This window comes from Panthera uncia, chromosome D1 (genome assembly GCF_023721935.1).
Source record: "Panthera uncia isolate 11264 chromosome D1, Puncia_PCG_1.0, whole genome shotgun sequence".
NCBI lineage: Eukaryota > Metazoa > Chordata > Mammalia > Carnivora > Felidae > Panthera > Panthera uncia.
In genome coordinates, this window is record NC_064808.1 from 67,689,103 (window position 1) to 67,714,787 (window position 25,685).

Below are 25,685 nucleotides of genomic sequence, written 5' to 3' on the forward strand. Positions count from 1 at the left end.
GAGGTCTTCAAGATTATACACCAAATCCTGAGTTGAGCGTTAGCTGAATCAACTCTATAATGTTTTCTCCTACAGAGTTTCTGGAAGTTAACTCCATAATCTGTCTTTGAAACCCAAGAGCAATAGACTTTCCTTCCATCTAGATTCTATCCCAATCCACGTGATGACAATTTTAGTAATTATGGTGCTACAGCTTGCTAGGGATTAGCTCCACCACATTGTCTACCAGCAAGGGGGTCCTTGCTACCACCTGGGTGATGAATGATTCAGTTCAAGAAGCTGGTGTTGAGAATCTGCTTCTTAGGGCACCTATGTCCCAACTAATGTAGACTGGGTTTGGGTTTCCCCATAAGACCCTGAAACAAGGATTTCAGTGAAAGTTTATTTAGGAAGTGAACCCAGGAGTGACCAGTAAAGGAGGGAGGAAGTGAGGAAAAAAGGAAAGGAAGCCCATACAGGATGAGTCAGATGGCAGGTTTCCCCTGTGAGAGCCAGGGCTTAATCCCACTTGGACCCCTGTGAGGCTGTATAAAGTATGCCTCAGGATGAGTCAGTTGAGTGTCCAGCTTTGGCTCAGGTCATGGTCTCACAGTTCATGGGTTTGAGCCCACATGGGGCTCTATGTTGACAGCTCGGAGCCTAGAGCCTGCATTGGATTCTGTGTCTCCCTCTCTCTCTGCCCCTCCCCTGCTCATGCTCTGTCTCTCAAAAATAAATAAATATTAAAAAAAAATAAAACAACAAAAACAAAAAGAATGTGGTTCCCAGGAACCCAGGATACTCATCTCCCACTTCCTGCTATCCTTGGTTGAGAGCTACTCCTGTAGACATTAACTCCTGGAACTTCTCATCTGTCTGCCTCACATGTCAAGTGCTCCAAAGGCCAGAGAATGGCCTCAGGGAATAGGTCACAAACAACAATAAGAAGCTGAGTGGTTGGTACTTACAGAAACAGTGAATGCCAAGATAATATGGGTAGGACACACAAAAATATCTGCTACAAAAGACAAATCTCCCGTGAGTATAATATGAATACCAACGCCGTTAAATGCTATTAAAAAGCAGTACCTGGGGCGCCTGGGTGGCTCAGTCGCTTAGGCCTCTGACTTCTGCTCAGGTCATGATCTCGCAGTGCGTGAGTTCGAGCCCCGCGTTGGGCTCTGTGCTGACAGCTCAGAGTCTGGGGCCTGCTTTGGATTCTGTGTCCCCGCCTCTCTCTGCCCTTCCCCGCTTATGCTCTGTCTTGCTCTGTCTCTCAAAAGTAAATAAATGGAAAAAAAAAAAAAAAGCAGTACCTATCTTCAGCATATCAGCACCATAGCCATTGGGTAAACCAAAATATTATCATGCATATTTTAGTTGTTTCTTTGCATGTTGATTGGTCTGCTATTAGACCATATTCTTGATTACAACATATGAAAATATATTCCTCTCCTTAACCAAGAAAATGTAGATACACTGCTTGGCCTAAATGCTGAAATGAACAATAGATAGACTCATCTAAGTATAATAGTGCCCAGAAGTTCCTTTAAGTGTACTTTTCTCATTGCATTTTGAAAAAAATTTTAGAAATGGGTCTTGAGAACCATGGCTACACAGTCAAAAAAAAAAAATCACAGTATTAAGACACTTAAAGCATTTTCAGAAATAGGGAAACAGCATCTTGTAATGTTTTATTTTCCACTTGTGAAAATATATATAATATATATTACATGAACAGAAGAGCCCCACGGCTTAAGTCAGAGAAAGTGAACAGAAAGGCACATATGGAGGCAGGTCTTTTCATACAGTTTTCACTTAAACCAACATTCAGGGCATGGCAAGGGACAATAAAAGCAAGAAAAGCACAGGAAGCCTGTGTACTCGACTCTGAAGGGCTAAATCAGAGACAACTCTTAGGGCTGTTGGAAATGGAGGTCATCTCTGGAGAAAAAAAAGGTTTCTACTTAATAGGCCTGTCAGCCCAACAGAGAGTGTATTGAAATCTGGACAAAGGCACCAGGGGCAAAGTGAAAGCCAGTGCTGAACTTGACAGCTAGTCTGCTCTTCTCCCCTTTCTCTTTAAGACTAGAGGCCATGGCTGAATCCAAGAAGAAAATAACAGGGCAGACGCTGGCCCTCCAGAACTGTGGCCCTCCAGAACTGTGGTCGGCTACAAGACAGAATTTTGGAACAGACTAAATATTTAACAAGCTCGTAAACACTGTGCTGATGCTGGGAAAAACATGAAAAGAACATTTGCTATTTTTCTCTCTTTTAGGAAATATACAGGCATAGATCTTTGGCTTGCTGCATGTGTATCCCTATCCTGACATTTACTCAAATTGATAAGAACTGAGACATGAGATAAATGGGATTATTTCCATCATATGCCAGCAAAGAAGCCTACTAGGATTTGGCACAGCTGGAGCAGCTGACAATCTTGGGTGATGTGAGATGGGGCTTCACGACGTCCGGCTCAATGGACTCCATCAGGTCACACTCGTTTGCAAGTATATGTTTCACCAGGCATCTGGAGGCTTCATCAATGTTTATATTCTCCTACAGAGGGGGTAAAAATAAATAAATAAATAAAATGTTTTTCTTGGCGCCTGGGTGGCTCAGTCAGTTAAGCGGCCGACTTTGGCTCAGGTCATGATCTCATGGTCCGTGAGTTCGAGCCCTGCGTCGGGCTCTGTGCTGACAGCTCAGAGCCTGGCGCCTGTTTCAGATTCTGTGTCTCCCTCTCTCTGACCCTCCCCTGTTCATGCTCTGTCTCTCTCTGTCTCAAAAATAAATAAACGTTTAAAAAAAATTTTTTTTTAAGTTTTTCTTTTGTTTTTCTTTTTTTCTTTTTTTAACGTTTATTCATTTTTTGAGAGACAGACAGAGCATGAGTGGGGGAGGGGCATAGAGACAAGGAGACACAGAATCTGAAGCAGGCTCCAGGCTCTGAACCGACAGCACAGAGCCCGATGCGGGGCTCGAACCCACAAACTGTGAGATCATGACCTGGGCCAAAGTCAGATGTTTAATCGACTAAGCCACCCAGGCACCGACCCCCCCAAAAGTTTTTCTTATCAATATTTTAAAATAATGCTGAAGCAGAGACCTATGTATGACAAAAGAGCAATATTTTTGGCAACTCATTTAAGTATCTCTTGGATGCCCTATCAACGCATCTTCTTTCTCCTCCCCTGCCTCACATTCCTTTGAAAAGCTTTACTTTTCATTCCTTCACAAAAGCAGATATATTTATTTTGTTACTTCAGAGAAATAGTGTTTGTTAGTCTCACTTACTTTTAGTAGGTTGAAATGAAGGTAGAGGGCAACTTTCTCATTTTTACATACTCTTACAGTAAAGCATAATATTATATAAGATACATAAGTCTTCAGTCTAACTTAGGTTCATAATTGCCCTCTTCCACATACTACTTTCGTGACATTGATATGAAATAGGAATAATAAGACACCTCTTACAGCGGTCATTAGTGATTTTATAAGTATTTTCTGGCTGTCTGCCTTTCGGTCAAATGGGAGAAGTGGACTGCTCTGACCTCTTTGAAGTTAATCACGGATATGTGACTTTCATTGGACAATGACATGTGAGAAGTGACGTGTCTCCCTTTTGTATAGAAGCAATAAAAGGCAATGCTTAATTTGCCATGTTTATTTCTCCCTGCTTCTGAAATCGTGGAAGCACAAAGATGGAAATTCTCTTGTCCTGGGTCTATGAATGGGAATCAAGAGGAGCCAAGTGGCCCGTGATGATGCATGTAGCACCAAGTGAGAATTATGACCCTATTGTTTGACGTCACTACATTTAAGGTGATTACTGTGATATTACCTAGACAATCCAGATGGATATAACTCTTCAAAGAAAAATATGACATCAGAAATTTGAATCTGTGTTCAAGAATAAAATAAGCTTTAATTTGGGGAAAATGTGGAGCAAACATTTAAATCTCAAATATGCTCTTTATTAGGTTAATCTAGATTAAATAGCTTTTTTTCCCCCTGCTAATAGAAAGCAGAGAAATACAGAATATTTACTACTGGCATCCTAAACAAAAAACCTTGATCTCCGGTAAAGTCAAATTTGTTAAACTTCTCTGACATGTTTCATCATAGTCAATATAAAGAGATAAGGACTTTCTTGTCAACTTGTTTCACTGCAAGACCTTGTCCAATCTGAAGTATAACTTCTGATCTCTGAGCTTTTTATGTATGTCAGTTGTCGATACATTTTGAGATCACTGCATGAAGTCATACTATGTGGAAAACGTAAGAAGTGGTGATGGTTTCCAAATGGCACCTGTGGCTAATGACATTGGATGCAAATATTCATTAACATGTTCCCCATCCTTCAAGTCCACTTCCGAGCTCACCTCCTATGAAAGCTTAAAGTAACTTTTGGAGTTCCAGGACATTTCCTCTGATTATTTTCTTTCATGTCCAGACCCTTAAAAAAAAAAAAAAAAAAAAAAAATGCTTCCAAGGGTTCCCAAATCTAAAACAAGGTAAAATTATGTTTTGCTTGTTTGTGATGTTCTTGTTGTTGTTACTGGTTTTTATACCATACCAGAATTCATGTCTCTGAGCCTTCCATTCCTCTATGCATTCCATTCCATCTATGCAATGGTCTTGATGACACTACTTACCTGATGAAAAACTGCTTCTCTTTATTTTTTTAATTTTTTTTTTTTAATTTTTTTTTCAACGTTTTTAATTTATTTTTGGGACAGAGAGAGACAGAGCATGAACGGGGGAGGGGCAGAGAGAGAGGGAGACACAGAATCGGAAACAGGCTCCAGGCTCCGAGCCATCAGCCCAGAGCCTGACGCGGGGCTCGAACTCACGGACCGCAAGATCGTGACCTGGCTGAAGTCGGACGCTTAACCGACTGCGCCACCCAGGCGCCCCTCTCTTTAAAGGTTATAGTGGTCATTGGTGCTTGCCCAGTGTGTTCATGCCGGGCACTTTATACACATAATTTACTTAATCCCATTTAAAGCCCTATGAAGTAAGGGTTTGGTTTGTGTTCTCACTGATTTTGCTGTTATTGTTAGGCTGGGCCTGAGGATGGCCTTGCTACTTTTTGCTCCTATATGTGCCCATTCCCTGAAAGCCATTCTACAGAGAACAGCTTCCTCTGCCCTGTTCCCTGCTGGGTGGGTTACTGCACCTTCACGTCTTTACCCAGGCTTGGCATGCCTTCTGCTCCTCTTCCTCTGCCAGTTATTATGCCCAGGGGTCACAATTGAACTATCTGCTCTCGGGCAGCAATCTGACCTATAAAGAGCCTGGCTCTTTGGGAGAGACTCAGTTCCATGTTTGCTCTTGAGCCCAGCCACTTATTTATGTGACCAATTAGAAGGTCCAGGTCCTCTACTGTCTCCAGTTCCAGAAAAGTGGAAATGAGTAGCTTCACTCAGCCTTCTGAGCCCTGGCCTCATGGGCCAGTACATCTCTCTGTAGAAGCCCTACATTTGGTTGGTTTTAACCAAGCAACTTTGGTTGCTTATCTAGCCATTAATAAACCAACACTTTTGTTCCCATTTGGCGATTGTTTGTGTGTAGGGAAGAAAGCAATAAAATCTCACCTCAAATACCAAATGGATGTCATTATATCTATTTATAGATAAGAAAACTTAAGTTTAGGTAGATTCCTGAGACAGGGAAACTGAAGGACTCCATAAAAATCTGCTTTCTTCTCCCTTTCCTGCTTCTATTTCTGCCAACATCTGCACCCCCCTACTCTGCTTTACACACACCTCACAATGCATATAGCTCATGCCCTCCTTGTAAGGGACAAGGAGTTAGTGATTTCTCTAGAAGAGATAACACCTAAGGAAGGACCAGATGAGACATCCTGGCTTTTACCAACTGGCTTTTACTAGGTGTGTTAAACTATATGCATATTCCACACCACCAGCATTAGACATCTTTTTACCAAGGACCCTTGGTTCCCATGAATGACAGCTGGGTCTTTGTCTTTGTCTCACCAGTTCCTGGATTCTTGAGAGAGTACATACACCACTGGACCATCTATCCTTAATCAAAACCCCCAGACCTGAAACAAAGACAAGACTCATGCTCCTTTCTTTTCTGAGTCTCCTGGACCCTCCACCTGTATCTGCTCTCTCTACATCATCAGTAAATTCTGCTTTCACCTCCTGCTGGCTTGCATTTGATTTCCATCCTAAGCTCAGCCAGAGATCCTCTTGGCTCATCCTGTAGGACCTCTTCTGGGTCACTAGACCTGACCTGCCAAGATCATTAAGAGACTTCCCCAAGATCATGCAGTGGGTGGGTTGGGGGCCACACCTAGGTCTTTCTGACATCAAAGCCTGGTTCTTATCATGCTATATTTCTTTCCAGGATTGTTTTGAAGATCAAGTGCAATAACAAACAGAAGTTCTTACTGCAGTGTTAGGCCTCATAGGTGCTAAATAAATCTTAGCTCCTTTCTCTTTCATACATTAGAAGAAAAACATGTTTATGTAATAGGAAAAACACATCTTAAGCATTAAAAAGGCCCCCCTTCACCTACAATGTAAAATTAGACTAGTCAGTAGTATTTTTTAAACTTCCACTCATATATTAACATGCCCTTTATTTTTTTTTATTTTTTATTTAAAAAAAATTTTTTTTAACGTTTATTTATTTTTGAGACAGAGAGACACAGAGCATGAACAGGGGAGGGGCAGAGAGAGAGGGAGACACAGAATCCGAAACAGGCTCCAGGCTCCGAGCTGTCAGCACAGAGCCCGACGCGGGGCTCGAACTCACGGACTGCGAGATCATGACCTGAGACGAAGTCAGACGCCTAACCGACCAAGCCACCCAGGCGCCCCTTAACCTGCCCTTTAAATAGGGTTTACTTTCATTAATGTGCAAATTGGCAAAATCCAGTAATGAGGTGAGTGAAATGCAAGTGTGGACAAATCTATGAAAACTCATCATCATTATAAGAAACACAAGAAAAACCTAAGCCCAATTAGTGGCAGCCTAGCAGGATCATTTTCACAAAAGATAGGATGATGCTGGTAAAACTGTTGGAAAGTTTAACACCTGGTAAAAGCTAGTTGGGGTCAGGACTAGGACATGGGATCATGGAGGATGGGGCTGGACAAAGGGATCCATCAGAGCCAAGAAGTGCTAGCACCTGCTTTTTTGCACATAGGAACAACGTGGCAGCTCATGATGGCTGAGACACATTCAGTCATTCATTCCGTCAATATTATTCAGATTCCCCCAAGTAGTAGACATACAAAGAAAAAGATGACCAAATAAGTCCCATCCTTAACTGAGCTTAAACCCCAGCAAGGTTTGTATAAATAGCAGAGGTATAATGAGGTTGGAAAGGGCAGATCACTCCAGATCACTGAAGAGCCTTGAATGCTAAGGGGCCACGTAGAGTCACTGAGGGTTTTCTGCAGGTCAAGTGTCAATAAACACAATATGATACAAATCCATTACTAGGCAAAACTGTACACAACCTGAGCACTGTTTTATCAATTAATCTATCAATAAGTATTTAGTAAATGGCTATCAGGCGAACCATGGTGCTGTTGCCATGCCATACCTATTTCAGATCAGAAATTGTCAGAGGAAGCTCAGAAGAGGAGCAAACACTATTATTTACCACATGCCCTCTATGAAAAGGCCTGGTATGCAGTGTTTTGAGCGCAGGCATGAAGCCAAACTCATCTCAGCTCCTCCACTTTCTGGCTGTGTGACCTTGAAAAAATTACTTTAACCACTCCATACCTCAGTGTCCTTATCTGTAAAAAAGGGAATTAAGGGATCTACTTTACAGGTGGTTATAAGTTAATATATATTAATAGTGAGAACACGTGAAATACTCAACTACTCAGAAATACACATTCAACAAATGTTATCACTATATTTTCATTTTCTCATTGGCAGAACACAATAATATGTGTATTCGATTCCTTCATTTTGCAGCTGAGGAAACAGATTGAGAAGGGGTAATTGGCTGACCTCAAGACACACACTAGTAAGTGGTGGGGACAGGTACAAGTCCAAGGAGAAGAGTAAACACTAATACGTACCGCAATATTTACCATATGCTTACAATAAAAAGTAAGGGATAAAATGCTGAAAGCACAGGCTTAGCGCCAGACCCTCATCTCAGCTCCGCCAAAATAGTCCCACAAACAAATAAAGGAACACTATGGCTAGGACACATGTTTCCAGCATAAAAAAGGTGGGAGCTGAGGTGCCTGGGTGGCTCAGTCAGTTAAGCACCTGACTCTTGATTTTGGCTCAGGTCATGATCTCACAGTTTGTGGGATCAAGCCCTATGTCAGGCTCTGAGCTGACAGTTTGGAGCCTACATGGGAGTCTCTCTCTCCCTCTATCTCTGCCTCTCTCCCATGCTTGCTTGCTTTCTCTCTACAAAACAAATAAATACATTTAAAAAATAAAATAAAATAAAATAAACCCCTCTCTTAAAAAAAAAAAAAAGGTAGGAACATGTATTCAGGGCCTCCAGCAAGGTTCATTTGTATTGCTGGTCCTACTGTCTGTCTATATACCACTGAGGTCACAGCCAAGGGCCTAGGCTCAGATAAGGAATGGCAAAACAGCAAACTTCCCTCTCTCCTTCTGTCCATGGCTAGTGTGGATAATCAAAATGCACCTGATAGAACTACAGGTTCAGACCCTTTGGGCAATTATATTGCAATATAATTGATTGAGCTACTTGGCACCCAAGTCGTCACAGCTAAGTCCACATTTTCCAGGTGATTGTAAAGAAACACAGCTGCTGGCTTAAGTGAAAAATGCTACCTGGGAATGTTTATTGGCATTCATTCTAGAGAGCAGTAACATCTCTAGGAGGAAATTTATACGCTCTATGACTTTGATGATATGTACACTCAAGCTGAATCTGACTATGATGTATTTACAAATTGCAGTGTGACAAGATGCTCTATTGTGCAGACTGTGTTAGGTTTATGTATGCTCATCTTTGTGTCTCTACTCAAAATCTTTTCATTCATATTAATAAGCATACCTAAGAAAAAGGCTTAAAATTCCCAGCAAAGCATTTTAGTAAAAATAAATGGTAGTGATGGGGCACCTGGGTGGCTCAGTCAGTTAAGATTCCAACTTCGGCTCAGGTCATGATCTCACGGTTTGTAAGTTCAAGCCCTGCATCTGGCTCTGTGCTGACAGCTCAGAGCCTGGAGCCTGTTTCCGATTCTGTGTGTGTGTGTGTGTGTGTGTGTGTGTGTGTGTGTCTCTACCCACCGCCCCACCCCCACTCATGCTCTGTCTCTCTCTCTCTCTCTCTCTCTCTCAAAAATAAATAAATGTTAAAAAAAAAAAAAAAAAAAAACAAAAAAAAATAAATAAATGGTAGTGACCACCAGGGTGACTGCTGAGTGTCTACTCCATGCTGGGCGTATAGCAGGTCCTTTACTTATGACATAATGTTCACATCCAATCCTCATAAAAATCTATTAAAAAGCTAATAGCCATATTTTAAAGGTAACAAAATTTTGACCTTTAACAAGGTTAAGTAATTTACCCAGGGGAGTATGTGATTGTGATCAACCTGTCTTTTCGGCTTAAACCGACCTCACTCCAATTCTTATTCTGTTCACATATATTACATTGTAGTGTCTCCCAGGATTAATACAGAGATTAAAATAGTTTTATTTCTAGATCAGTAGTTCTCAATCCTGGCTGCATATTCAAATCATTTAAAGAGTTCAAAAAAATCTGTTACTGAGACCCTCCTCCCAGACGTTGATATGATTGGTCTGGGATGGGGCCCAGCGTAAGTATTTTTAAAAAGGTTCTCCATTTCTTTAAAATATGCATCCAGATTTGAGACATACTTCTATAATTAAGAATGTCTTTAATGCCATTTTTTTTTAATTTCAAAATGAACTTTCTGGAAGTATCATTTAATATAGGGATTTTAAGCTGTAGTGATTGTGATCTTCCTGTAGAGGATGGAATATAAATCTAACTATATGAGGTCTTGGGTACTTGTCAGTTTTTTAATTAGCTCTTCAGAACATCTGTCTGGTGGCAAATTATTTAATCTCTGACCCCCCAGTGCCAGAGAGCAAAAATATTCTAGCAGAAAACCTTCACTTCTGCCTAGTTAAAAACTGGCAAAGAATTCTTCCTCCTCTAATCTTTCCAAATACATCAACCTCAAACAAAACACCAAGTGTACCAGAGGCCCTGAGGTTAGGGCACTAAATTCCTCAGCCCCGTGAAATTTTAATTAGAGCAGATGGCCCGCAGGGTAACACTACCACTGTAAGAAGTCTTGCGCAGAACAGGGCTTTTCAAATACTTTCTTTCTCTAAGATTCAGTACTTGTTTATTGAGCACATAAGTGCTAAGCAGTTTGCTGGTTTTCATTTGCCTTAGTTCATATCTAATATGGGGCAGGCACAATGGACACCTGTGTTTTTGTCTGCTTTGTACTTCTTTCCTCCCTCATCTGTAATATCACCCCCCATCCTTCCGGTAACGGCTTCCTCTCAATCTTGAGCTTCTTCTACTGGGGCTCCTCTAAACTGAGCCCTCTATCTCCAACACTGTTCTCAGAAGTTGGCATTTCATTTAATTTTCACAAGAAAGCCGAGGTGGGAGGCTCTGACCTCATTTTACCAATGAGAAAAGTGAGGTACAGGGAGGCTAAATGGCATACACCAGGTCTCAGGGACAGGAAGGGGCAGAATCTGGTTTCCAGCTCCAACCCTTGGAGCTTATGTATTTTCTTTTTCTTCTCCCTGTTGACTTCTCAAGGTCTATGGCCAAAAGGTTGTAAGTGCCCAAGCAAAGGTCTGCCTGCATCCAAACCCCATGGTTTTACACTGAAGAGTGTGCTTCAGAAAAACCACATCCTAATGATGCCCTGTTGTCTGAAAGTTACTTTGCATCTACCTAACAGGCACTGGGAAGGACAGATGGAGCTATATTGTCATTGATTTCAACATAGGACAGAGTCACATTGTCAGCATGTAGATACTGGTGAAGAAGAGGAAAGTCTACAGATAAAATCAGCTCCAAAGACTGTGTCCCTCTGACAAGATCTCTCCACTCTACTGTAGCCCTGCCTCAGCCCCTGTCCTCCATGTTAGATGTCCAAGTTCATGTTATACCCCATTTCTCCCCTGTCTTCTGTAGCCCTCGGGCCTCATACTTTAAAGCTCTCTTCTCTGATGCCCTTGCCATCAATCTAGCAGCCTCAGAAACCCCACCTCAGCCGTGAAACATCTCCAAACTTGCCACTTACCAGGGAAATCAGATACCACTAATTCAAATTGATCTCTTTGACACATGCAGAAATTAACGCAACAGAGAAGGAAAGTGACTTGCCTGGCATCACACAGGCTGCCTCTTAGCTCTTGCTGCTTGCATACTTATTTGTTTCTGTAAATATCTCTGCTAAATAGCCTTCTCTCAGCATTATGAAATGTATCGTCAGGGCTGCTTGGCACTTTGTACACACCTGGCACTTACCAGTGACTCATAACCACTTATCGCCTGTGTTCTTAAAAATGGATTTTATCTTATTATGTTTGTGTTCCTGGCTCCCAGCACAGTGTTTGGTGCATAAGAAGCCTCTAAACAAAACTGCCAAAGTTAGTTGAAACCTGTTGAAACTCACTGTCTGCGAGGTACCATTTATCTAGTTTACCTTTACGAACTAAGCTAATCCTCACAAAAACTCAGGCGAGGAAATGGAAGGATAGAGAAGTTAAAATTTTTCCCAGGGTCACGCAGCCAGCAAGTCAAACTTTCAGCACCTAGTTCCCCAGCCCATGCTCAGATCCTTCTCCTTTGACCCCTGAAAGTTCTGCGCTGTTAGATGGCAAAGCCAGACTGAAGCCCAGAGCCCTTGCTCTTAACCTACTGAGCCATACTCCTCTCTATAAATGTCCATGGAAAGAATGAAGACTCAAGTCTCCTACCTTGGTGGCCAGGGCTTTCTTTCTAAATTTCAAAAATTATGAATGAGCAATTGCAGTGTGGTATGTTTGGCCCACAGGCATTTATTTACTTATTTTTTTTTTTTATTTTAAATGTCTTTAAATGGCACATATTCACTCTCCAGTTTGCCACCTACCTCTCTCATACCCTTAACTTCATGGCTCCTAGAGGAATGTGAGTTCACCATCCCCGTCTCTTTTCCCACAGCAGGCTAACTAGGGACACACAGTTCCCAAGATCTTTTTTAGAGTTTACCATTCCTGAGATACACTGCCAACTTCAATATGTAATGTATGACTTACCACTAATGGCTATAAAGAATCAAAACATTCATAGATTTTGTCTCTATTAACATTTGGCTTTCAATACAGTGTTTTTTTAATGTCCCTCACTATGAGTAGTATACTGAAACAGTGTTTGCCTACCCAATAATCAGTTTTGAAAAGACAATAAAGAATAAATATAAGCATAAAAACTACCATTAAGCCAGATTTTATAAACCTTATTAATGAAGACAGCAGCCTTCAGTAAAAATACTTGCTCATACATCAGTTTGAGAAGATAAATGGCCCACCAGACCCAAAATATTAACAGCAACACTTGCTGGGTGGCTCAGTCAGTTAAACATCTGACTCTTGATTTTGGTTCAGGTCATGACCTCACGGTTCATGAGATTGAGCCCTGCATCAGGCTCTACACTGACAGCGTGGAGCCTGCTTGGAATTCTTTCTCTTCCTCTCTTTCTCTGTCCCTCCCTCCCTCATACATGCATGCTTTCTCTCTCTCTCTCTCTCTCTCTCTCTCTCTAAAAATAAATAAATATTTTTTTTTAATAGTAATACTTGCTAGTATTTACTGAACACTTACTATTGAACATTTACTCAGGTACTATGCTATATATGCTTCATGAGTAACCACATTTCACCCTTAGTACATGCTGAGAGGTGGATATATTACTAATCTATTTTACAGGTTAGAAGACTGAGGAGTGATACACTTACAGAATAAACTGTGTGTCCACAGTATTTGCTGGACTTACTCAATTCAAAGTCATATTTTTTGAGTGTTAACTATGAGTAGAAATTATCTGTTTAATAATTCATTTCTATCATAATTAAATGCTTGCACTCTGGAACCTCTGTGTGCCAAGTCTGAGGATTAAGACTGGAACATTGTTGTCCCAGGAAGCAGCAGGATATAATGGAAAGAGAATGAGCTTTGGAATCAAGCTTTAAAACTTGCTACTGTCCCTGACTCTGGGACCAAGAGCAAATCCAAACCCTGAGCCTTCCTGCTTAAACTGTAAAATGAGGCTAATGATAACCACATGTCATAGGGTTCTTGTTAGAATGTAAGAATTAAATGATACACACGGATGAAGCACCTACACATTACGTATCGGTCCTCAGATAAATACAATCCTCTTGTGAGAAGTTGCCTCTGACTCCCAGAGGCTGGACAAACATCCCTCTATTCTAGCACCTGCCACTGGTCAATACGTAATGGCTTGTTAGTCTGTGTCCTCCACTGCACTGGGAGCTCCTGGGGGGCTTCGTGGCTACATCCCAGTGTCTAGCACAGTGCCTGCTGACAGTAGGCACCTAGAACACGTTGAGTAAATGAATGAACGGATGAAAGAATGCATGAACAAATGAATGAGCTTGTTAACAAGGGCCCTCCAGAGTAACAAGTACAGGTTTCAACCCGAAAATAATTTCAGATGGGGGTGATCTCTGCAGGGAGTGAAAAGGAAAACTTATTCACAACAGAATTTATTTCACAAGTCAAACTGCCTTTCCTTATCTTGTTTTTCAGTTATGATCTGACACCATTATTTTTGGGTGAAATGGAAGGAAGACTGACTGAAACATTTTATAAAAATCAAGCTGAACTACTAAAGGCTTTGCAGCTGAGCAGACCTGCATTAGATACTTCTTTTGCTCTTTTAAAAATAATTATTTATGCCCTGATATTTCAAAAGCTATTTCAGGTGACTTCCACTATTTAATAACTAGATAATAAACTTAGGCAAAATATTCACCTTTATTGGGCATCACCTAGAATATAAAGATAACAGCACCCTCCTGACAGAATTATGAGAATTAGAAATCATTATATTAGGGGCAAAAGCAGAAATTGGGTAACATCATATATATTTATGACTATATATTATATATGAATATTTTATTATCATCTTTTCTCAAGAATTTTTATGAAACTGAATGAATGGTCAATTCGAGCTTTACAACTACTTCTCAGGCCTGTAGTTTATATTTTCTTAATATACGGCCCTTTTGTCCAGCCCTCAACTAACTCTAGCAGAGAGTTTGAAACCTTTGCTTTTCCTGATAGCATAAATGAAATGCTTTCTACCACCATTGTTAGAATAACATCAGTGTGGGGGAAAACACAAGCAACAAAAAGTATGCATAAAAGATGATGTACTGACAAAATAAACAAATGCATCTTTTAGCACTCCCTTTATGTTTGGAATGCCATGGTACTAGCCAACTACCAGAACCCTGGCTTCAATGGTAGAACCAAAGTCTACACTTCCATGTCTCTGAGGTCTAACTCCTAAATTCCACACTCGGATAACAAGTCATTCTTGGACTGGGCAACCTCCTTAAGGCAGTGCTTAGCATAGGCTATATAATTTTTTTTTCTTTTTTTTTTAATTTTATTTTTTCTGTGGAATAACACTACCCTTTTCTTCATTCTACAAGCTTGTAGTAGCAAAGAAGAGATGCGTCATTTCATAGTTCCTACCATGTAATATTGATGTATCATGTAACTAAATGAAATAACTTATTATTCAGCAAATAATCATTGATCTCTTTTCATGGACCAGGCACTATTCATCAAACTCTCTACAATCTTCACTTTAATAAACCATGGTGCCAGTCATTATGTGATTATTTTATTAGCCCTGGCGTCTCCTGCCTCTGCTCAGACATAACGATAATGATGAGCTCCATCTCACAATTGTTGTGACATTTTGCCCTAAGCCAGGCCCTATGTAGTCTCGTCTATGGTCACATCCCTCTGTTTTCTTCCCATGGCCACTGTTTTCCATACTCCTTTCAAACTATCCCCTGACTACTCTAACTAAAGTGTAGTGACCATGATACCTCACCCTAATTCCCAGCTCGAAAAACGTTGCTGTCTCACCTTGCCTAATCAGAATTAGTCCAAACCACTACATTGAGCCAACCAACAGGGCTCCCCCTTAATTCTCTTGGCTCATCTCTGCTGGCTCCCCTCACTTAGCTGAACTCCAACTGAACTAAACCACAGGCCATTCTCTCAATGTGCCTTGCTTGGATTATCCTTACTCCATCTCTATCTGTAGGCCTACAGAGTGGATATATCTCACTTGGAAGTAATTAGCTACTGACATCTAATTGATTCACAAGGATTTCATTTTACTCTGCTTTGAACTTTTAGGTGAAATTTGGGTACATTTTCCAGTTTCATAATCGTTGGGTATCTTGAATTTTTATTGCTTACAAATTGGTTTATTTAAAAGGAAAGGTACAGTAAAAGGACTCAGAACTATCCTAGCCCTGCCAATTGCTAACTATGTAACCTCAGGGAAATCGCCAAAAGTCACCAAGCATGCAATCATGCATGACTGGTGCCTCAGTTTCTTTACCTATAATTGTGAGAAAAAATGTCAGCTTCACAAGTTTGTTTAAGATGTTATTAAAAAGAAATGAGCTACGTGAAAGAACTCAGCAATAGGGCCAGAATATAATAAGCCCTGAAAAAAAAGAAAACACTTGATTAAATACTAAGTTGTCTATGAGAAAGTTTGCAGGCACAAACATAATATACTTCTTTGATAGAGCAAGGTATGTCAAAGTGGGTTCTGAAGTTTCATAACAAGGTAGGAAAAAAAAAGGCATCTTATGGCCAAATAATTTTATGAAAAGCTAAGTTAAAAAAAATTCCAAAATGTTTCTTTATAAAAAAAATAATGTTTATTTGTTTTTTAGAGAGAGACAGAGACAGAGCATGAGTGGCGGAGGGGCAGAGAGAGGGAGACACAGGATCTGAGGCAGACTCCAGGCTCTGAGCTGTCAGCACAAAGCCGGGCTGGAACCTATGAACCCTGAGATCATGACCTGAGTCAAAGTCGGACGGTTAGTTGAGCCATTTAGGCGCCCCTCAAGATGATTCTTTACCACTGGATTGCTCGAGTCCTAGAAGCTTATGCAATGTAGCATGTGATTGAACTTCTTGCATTAGATGGAAAAGGGTTTTAGCATCTGGGGTGGGGGGACATGTGAGGAACCAAAGAAACACAGCAGAACTGGGAGCAGAGGGTAAGGATCCGCAACAACAACATGAATCGAGGAAAGGCAGATTCGGGTTGGGATGGGAGGGTCAGAGAGAATTAAGCAGCTCCACTTTCCTCTCCCATCTCCAAGTAGAGAACAAGTATACAGTATTCCATTACCTCATCTGATCACAGAACTCTTATCTCACAGAACGCTATCTCATATAACTAGTGTTCCTCTCTGCACAAGTTGGCAATTACTGCTGAGGAGTAGTGCAGCGCCTCTAGAAGTGGCTATGGATGGTGAGGGGATGGATGCAGAGAGACATCTGTTAACTGCCTTTGTGTTATACTTGTGGTCTTCCACCCTTACCTAAGCAGCGCTAGATATTTTTGCCTTTCTCCATTTTTCTGATGCTAGCCCCAAAGGAAGTTTATGTATGTTTTTAATAGGAGAGTAGCGAGAGACAATGTTAATAATAAAGCTGGAAACAATGGGCCTGACGTGATGACAAGGTCCTGACATCATCCCCTTTGGGGAGCCTTCCCTGGCCAATGCCCCATGTCCCAACCTGAGCTGGGTCGGGTTGGGTATGTCTCTCAGGTGCTTCCATCACAGTCCCTAAAGTAGCTTTAATGGCTGCAATGTCTTTTAGAAATTTACCTTCGCAGTAGGTAGTAAACTTCTTGAGAGCAGAAGTGGCACTTTTATGCACTTGGACTGTTACCAGCAGCTTATATAGGGCCTGTTGGCACATACATGCCCAACAAGTAATTTATGAACGAACTGAGCTGTGAAAGGGAGAGAAGAATGGACTAATACCAATTAAAATTACAACAAAATATTGTGAGCTCTTTTATATTGTAGTCTATTATACTGAACTTTCTTTAAACTCAGGATAGCTTTAGACAGTTCATTAATTAAGAGAGCTGGGTCCTAGCCCTGATGTTACTACAACTAGCTTAGTCACTATGAACAGGTCAAGTCTTCTCTCAGGCATTAGTTTTATCAGCTGTGAAAGGAGAGAATTTATATTCTGCCTTTTTTCCAATGCAGTTAAACTGGTGCAAGTCCTAAGAGTAACGTTTCTTTAATGGGAAAGATTTCTCAAGTTGAGAATTTAAGAACAGGACGTTTATTTAAGCTATCATTTACTACAGCAAGTGCACTCTATCAACATGATTAGCCATAAGTTCTTGGTTGCAAAAATCAGAAATCCATTGAATTGCCTAGGTCATTTGAAGGGTAGCTCCCAGGGGTTACAGAATTGCTGAATGACCCAGGCCACTCCAAAAACCTTAGGAAATAAAATTAGGCTCTCAAACACCATCAGGTCAGCTTCATTCTTCCCTATCTGTTCAGCAGCTTTCTGCATGTAAAGAGGGAGAGAGCTGCCAGCAGGCTCTGGGCTTACATCCTCATAGCTTTACCACCCAAGAGAAAGGTCCCTTAGCCCCAAACTCAGCTGGAGAAGTGCTGGGGAAGAACTCAGATGAGTCTGGCTTCAGTCACATCTTCACACTGAAGATTAAAGCAACTAAGGGTCCAGGAGAGAATGGTCCCAGGAGAGGCCCCACTCAGGTCATATAGACACTATTAGCCAATTATGATGACTTCAGGGACAGAGTATGCAGGAAATGGTAACTTTCATTTGGAAAACCTGTGGGGGAAACTGAAAGGGAATGTTTGGGAGTAGAAGCACAAAAATGGCCACGAAAGAATCACCACAAAATCAGGAAACCCTCAGTTGTATCTACTATAAAGCTTTATGCACATTTGTAATTATCTACACTGATGTATTCATGTTTTATTTTATTTATTTTATTTTTATATGTTTATTTTTTATTTATTTTGAGAGTGAAAGAGCAAGCAGGGGAGGGGTAGAGAGAGGGAAAGAGAATCCCAAGCAGGCTCTGAGATGTCAGCACAGAGCCCAATGTGGAGCTCGATCTCATGAACCATGAGATCATGACTGAGCCTAAATCGAGTCAGATGCTTAACAAACTGAGCCACCCAGGCAACCCAACACTAGTATATTCATATTTTAGACAGACATAGCAAGGTATGATTTTTTTTAAAAAATAGGAAAATATTTTTCCATAAAGTTGTGCACTATTAAGCAGATACATATCTAGTGGTGTCTGATAACTTTAACATATGCAGAATAAGTGGACATTGAAGCTCTTATATTGGACATGCAAAAAGAGGTAAGTAGAGTGAGACAGAAATGACCTGAAAAGATGTACCTCATCAGAAAGGTATGAAGTAGTTGCTTAATAACTTTTTAAAGGAATAAATGAGGCTCCTGGAAGTTAAGACTTGACCTTAGTTCAGATTTCTGGTTATTTTTACAGATTTTCACTGAATTAAGTCTTTTCAAAAGGACAGTAACTTTGCCAGATAAAGAACATTTCTGCTTCAATTATAAACTTTAAAAATCTTAACTTTGGGGACTCCTGGGTGGTTCAGTTGGTTAAGTGACCAACCCTTGATTTCAGCTCAGGTCAGGATCTCACAATTCATGAGATCAAGACCACACTGGGCTCTGCACTGACGGCAAGGAGACTGCTTGGGATTCTCTCTCTCCCTCTCTCTATGCTCCTCCCCCACTCACTCTCTCTCCCTCAAAATAAATATATAAGCATATTTTTTTAATTTTAAAAAAATTTTAACTTTGTTCTGGAGAACTATTCAAGGTGTATTATATACTTTCTTGCATTGTAAAATATGATTCAGAGGACCTAGCTTTTCTTGCTGACCCTGGGTGCCTTTTGCTTTTCCTCTCTTCCTTCTTCTGATGATATTGTGTATATGCAGCTTTAGGTCTACAGCTACTAAGCCAACTTTATGCACTGACACCCTAAGTGTAAATATAGCCTAAAAGGGCTATAAAGGAGTTCTTTTTAATAGACACCTAGCCTTGATTAGAAGGAACAGACTAAAATGATAGCAGTGAAATCAATTGGTGGTTTGATTACAGATAATTTCAACACTCAATTTTATAAGTCTGGTTATTTTATAAGTTATTTATAAGGTGCACATACTACGTTAACATTCACATTCAAAGGTGTGGAACAGAGGAGTAATTAATTTTGAAGCATGAATAGTGTAGGTCCCAATATCTTCATTTATCAAAGTCCAGACAATAGGAAGGAGACAGCACATCTAGAAATATTTCATACACTGGAAAATAAAATTATAGAGAATAAATGGAAACATATATGTAGATTTTTTTCACAGATGGAAAACAACCCATAAGATTGAGTCTGGAGAAAAATAAAGACAATAAACTCAGGAACAGAAATTCTAACTATACAGTCATGAGTAGCCCAGTGAAGAAGAAAGAGGAAGGAGATCTAAAAGAAATGAGTTTGACTACAGGAACATCTCAGTTAAGATTAGTTTTAAAAATAACATGTACACAAGTAGAAGGGAAGTAAACTCAGAAAAGATTCAAGGGTGGTCTGAACTCATCCAAATAGGCTCAGGATGCTCAAACCAAGTCTAAAGACATGCCTGGAGAAAATGATAAAAGCAGAAGACAGTACTGGGATTTATTCAGAGCAAAAGTATTGTCATGAAGGGAAAGCCGAATGCTTAAATAATGTAGCACAAGGTTAACAGATGACACAGAGAAGGCAAACCTAACAGAAGAAACTAACTTCCTTTTCTTTTATAATAAATATTTCAGTTTGAGCAATCAAGAGACTGCCTTTCAAACCTTTTCTTTAGTATAATGCCCCCCATCACATCCTGTGAACAAGGTGCATTTGGACAGGCTCCGTGGCTACTAAAATGAGTAGATCATAGCACAGAGCTCAAGATTCTGCTGGGAACTAACCTCATTTTATCAGAAGTTTGGATGAAGTCATAAAAGGCATGCTGAGCAAATTTTTGTTAGACATACAAGAGGCAGAAGTGACATGATGAAATTTGGATTTTTAGAGTGTTCTTATAGAGGTATAAACACTTCTGTTCATTGTTGGCAAGTATAAATTAGCTCATCATTTTTGAAAATCTATATGGAAATATATAATAAGAACTGTACAAATGTCTATTCCCTTTGATCTAGTAATTCTATTAAGAATAAAGTCCAATAAAAAAGAATAAAGCCCAGTTAAGGAATCTTAAATATATAAAATAATTTACATATAAAGATACTTATCATGACATTATAACAGAGAAAAGTAAAAATTGCCTAAATGTATAATAAGAAAAGGAGGGCCAATTATAGAGGATATTATGGTACAGACTTATGACGCAGTATGATTCAGTTACTAAAAATTATATTTACAGAGTATGCCATGGAAAATGCCCATGATAAATGTTAAGGTTGCATATAATATGATGCAATTAGGAAATACAATGTTAACAGTGATTAATCCTAGGTAGGAGTTTATGTGTGAGTTTGTTTTTCATTATTTTTTTAAGTTTATTTATTTTGAGAGAGAGAGAGAGACAAAGAGAGAGAGAGAGCACGCAGTGCAGAGACAGAGGGAGAGAAAGAGAATCCCAAGCGGGCTTTGCACCATCAGCGCAGAGCCCGACGCAGGGCTTGAACACATGAACTGTGAGATTATGATCTGCACTGAAATCAAGAGTTGGATGCTTAACTGACTGAGCCACCCAGGCACCCCTTGTTTTTCATTATTAAGTCCTATTTTTCCTAAACTAGATAACATTTACTTTCTGCACTTTGGCATTTCCATTCATGCCCTGGCTATCTACACAATACATGATATCTCCTCTTCCTTTCCAACAGAATCCCAATATATGTAGGTAGCAAAAACTTGATTTCCCTGGCTTCCTTGTGCTAAGGGTAGCTATGACTAATGAAATATAAGCAGACGTCTATTGGGTAAGCTTCTAGTAAAGCTATTGTTTTCTAAACTTTAAAAAAGAGGAGTTGGTGTGGGCAAACCCAGCTGCTACATGTCTTTTACCCTTAACCTTTCCAGAATACTTATTCTTGTCTAAAAACAAGTATAGTGGGCAGAAGTCTATGCCATCCCCAAGATTTCTACCTCCTGGAATACATGACCATTGACTATAGCCAGGACCTATGCATATGATGGGATACTCACTCCCTTAATTAGGTTACCTTACATAAGACTTCATTGTAGATGACTGGGGACAGATTCTCCTTCTGACCTTGAAGAGGTAAATCGCCAGGTTGTGAAAGGCTACGTGGCTAGAAAGTGACGTCAGCCTCTAGAACCTGAAAGCAACCCCTCGTCAACAGCCATGTGTCGTTGTTTTTAGGGTCTCTTCCAAACTTGTATGCACATAACCCTAACTGAAACTGACACTTTACTTTTATAAGCAAATAGATTAAAAATGAAACTGGAACCATAGATTAAAGCTTCAGAAGAAAATTTAATGGACATTAGTGTAAAATCCTACACTTGGGCTCAAATTATCAGCAGCTCATATCAGTAGCATAAAGATCTTATTTGATAGCATACTATTTGCAAAAATAAGGAGGCTTTTAGATGACCATGAGTGTACACATGTCAACAGCCTGATACAGCTGTTAAGATAAATTAATGCAGTAAAATACTATATAAAATTTTAAATGTGATGTAACCAAGGTAAGTTAAAGCCTCATTATACCATGCTCTGTCCAGTCTGTTGGTATGTAATCAACAGACCTGGCTGCTACGAAAGAAAGAAAGAAAGAAAGAAAGAAAGAAAGAAAGAAAGAAAGGCGATCGACAAATTACAGAGTATCCAGGGGAAGGAATCAGAATGATTAGGGTTCTTAAAGCCATTTCACATGAACAACAAGCAGGAGTTCTTAACAAAGAGTTTCACAAAAGAGTGAGAAAAATCAGAGGATTTGTGAAAGCCAAATAAGAAAGTAAATGTTAGAAACTTTCTACATTTGAAAGTACTATTCCAATGTTAATTATCATCATTTTGAACATTCTTGGCAAATAAAAGCTGACTTTCAATCTACATGATGAACTTAGTTTACAAATTTTTTCATAGACCTGAAACTTAAGTTTACATAATTGCTCTCAGAGTTAGATTTAAACATCTCCCACCTCCCCAAAACCTAGTGAAAGCCATCTCCAATCATATCAGGGACACTCTGGCCTAGGTTAGAACTCCCAGTGACTTGAAAGAAAGTGCACTGTTGATAGCATAGAGGGAGACAACCATTTAATCACTTTCCTACTTTGCAAAGTGACTCACCAACTAGCAGACATACAGTGAGTAAACCCAAGTTTTGATGCTTTCAAGAGAGAGCCTATAATGTGTACTCTTCTCTAGTTCATCATTTTCCCACCTCACTACTGAAAATAGCAGAAGAAAAGAAATTTCAGGCTAATTACATGTAATCTTATTAGGGTTATACACTGAGAAGAGATCACGGAGTTCCAATCTCAGCTTTTTTGGAAAATGCCTTTGCCCTCTACTACTTTTCCTCTGTGTAGCCTCATTTTCTCATCCAAATGTGGGAGTGCCCAGGGATCAGTACTTGGTCCTCTGACCTGCTGCCTGGACTTTCCTCCTGAACTCCAGAATCATGCACAGCTATCTACGTGGCATCTGCTCTTAGAGGTCTTCTAGATTTTAACATATACAAAACTAGGTCTTGACATCTCCACATCTCAGGGCTCCTACCTCAGAAAATGGCAACTCCGTTCTTCTAGATGCTACAACCAAACACTGCGGAGCCATCCCAGAATCCTTTTTCTCTTATAACTTCCATTCAAATTGTCAGGAAATCCTATCTGCTGCCTGTTCAAAAAAGCATGTCGTCTTTGACTACTTCCCACAATTTCTCTCTCAGATGCTGCAAATAGAGTCCTCGCTAATCTCCTGCTTCCAGTTTCTCCCACTAAAATCCAGGCTCAACATAACCACCAGAATGATTGTTTACATCAAATCCTATCACATCTCTGATCAAACCCCGTGTCTTCCCATCTCACTCAAGGCAAAACTTAAAGTTATTACAGTGCTCTAACGACTCAGCATGACCCCTGTCATCTTCCTGACCTCATCTCTATTATTCCCACCAGAGTGCCTCTGCACATGCCACACCTTCTTCCTGGATCATTGCCCTCAGCAATCTCTACAGCTCAGTATTGTCCTCTTTCAAATCTTGAACTCAAAAGATAAAAAATAAAAAAATACAACACCACACTTTCTAGTGAAACCCACCTTAGGTAGGTAGCACCTACCCAAGAGTGCTTTCCTTCTTTGAACTCTTTCCTATATCCTGAGCTTACATGCCACACTAGCTGTACACTCCTTCCCCGCTTAAATTTTCTCAGCATTTAGCTCTACTGACAAACTACACATTGCACTTATTCATCTCTTTATTACCTGCCTCCACCATTACAATGCAAGCTTCAAGAAGGCAGGGATTTTATCTGTCGTGTCTGCTGGTATAGCTCTGGTGCTCACAACTGTGCCTGTCACATAGAGGAGAGGTGCTCAATGATTATTTGAAAAATGGCTGAATGAAACTACAAAATAAGTAGTTAGACCATAAGATGATTATGAAGTGCTCTCCAGATCTACTTGTCCTAGGTTTCCACAGAATGGTAGAGGAAGATATAATGACATGATGATTTGGGGGTTTAGCATGAGTTTCTGTTACTGTGGAACAGTTGAGCTCTTTAGACCTTGGTCATTTGAAATTACTGCTCATGTCTGTCCTTTATGAAATCTGAAACATAAGAACTAAACTTATAACCAGATGAACCAGAGGATGATAATTCTCCTTCCAAAGGAACTTTTCCTTGTCAAAGGGAGAGCTGTCATAATGAGCTTCTTGAGGTAGCACTAAAAAATGGGACTTATATACAATGTTTCAGAAACATATTGTATGGGCAATTCTAGGCACCCCAACTCTGACCCTCTTTTTCATTTTGGAAATCCTGGGAAACATAAAAACTGGAGGACTTGCTTTATGGTACACAAAGATTATGCCTACACTAGAAAATTCAAAGGGACCAAGAATTAGAAAAGCTTTCTACAGAGAAATTCCTTCCCTGAAGCAACCTTTGACAGGCAAATGATTCTCAAAAGATGATTCAACCTCATTTAGTTCATGGAAACAGATTTACAACCCTTGATTTTACCATCACTGACTTTTCTACCTTATACCTAGGACAAATTTAATCACTTCGGAATACCCCTGGACACGTCTGGCTAACCTAGTCTTTGAACAGTGTCCTAGCATGTTAGGTCAACTTCTGAGGCTAGCTTCTGAGAAGCTGCTGCTGCTTCTCATTTCTATCTAATGGGATATTGGTTTTTCCTCCAATCCCAGCAGGCCCTCCCAAGAAATCAATACCTCACTAGTCAGTGAAGCAGACAGAGATGAAACAGAAGGCCTTGGGAGAGCAGGGCTGCTGCCCGCAAATCTAAGACCACTTGTGTCAAAGATGGCAAACAAGACACATCAAAGAAGGTAAATGACCACAAAACAGGAAGAAACAAAATCAATACCGAAAGATAATGAAGTAACACAGGGAGGGAGAAGACAAACATGTCTTAGTAACAAAACCTCTACAGACACAAGGAAGCAACACTTCCCAGAACGTTCTGACAGTGGTTCTGACAGAAGAGACACAGCTTTTGCCTGTTGGTTGTCTTTTTCAAAGTAGAAAGCTGGTATGGAAAGCACCAGGCATATCCAGAATCAATCAGACCTGAGTTTAAGTCCCAGCTCTGAGACTCACTAGTTGTGTGACTTTGGGTAAGTTACTTAAATCCCGTTGTGCTGTAGTTTCCACATAATAAAATGAGGATAAAATAACCCTAATTTTAAAAGAAACTATAATGAGTTAAATTATATAATGACTAAACTTGAGTCAGAAATGAAGTAGATAATCAGCAAAAAGGTCAAAGAGCACAGGTACCTTCCAGTTAAACATGGCAGACTGAGGGAATAGGTTTATTCCCTATCCTTGCCAAAACACTGAAAACAAATGATTTGAAAGAAATAAAACATTTCAATTAGCATCTCAAGAACTAAAAGAATGAGAAAATATGCAGCAGCATTCAAGAGATTTCAACACATGTTTAGAAATCAGAACACAATGGAGAATAGTAGTGGATTTATAAAAACTATTCAAAGATCCCTTTGAATAGAGGGATCTGGGTTCTAATTCTGACTCTGCCACTTGCTAACCATATGATCATGGGTAAATCATTTGACGTCTCTAAGCCTCAGCTCCTTAATTTGTAAAACATGCATAACACTATGTGGTTCATGAGGGTTTGTGAGAAGTAAATGAAACAAATAAAGCACTTAGGACAAGGCCTGGGAATAAGAGTATGAGTGTGTTTCATAAATATAAACTAACTATGATTCTTAATAATAAGATTCTTTGTGGTTTCGTATTGACAAGTTTCTGATTACTGTAAAGCTACTAACTGCAGTAGTGACATGTTCTCACTTAAGATATCTTAAGA

The 25,685-nt window shown here is 39.9% G+C and overlaps 1 protein-coding gene across 1 annotated transcript in view; it reads right to left on the bottom strand.

Annotated features, from left to right (window-relative positions):
- Window positions 1-1,432: 1,432 nt before the first annotated feature.
- The window catches only part of RAB38 (RAB38, member RAS oncogene family), a 57,102-nt gene continuing 32,849 nt past the window's right edge, over window positions 1,433-25,685 (bottom strand). Inside the window, exon 3 of the mRNA XM_049653192.1 lies at window positions 1,433-2,541. Within this exon, the coding sequence (XP_049509149.1) occupies window positions 2,389-2,541 (153 nt within the window). The 3' untranslated portion in view covers window positions 1,433-2,388. The remainder of the gene's footprint in view (window positions 2,542-25,685) is intronic.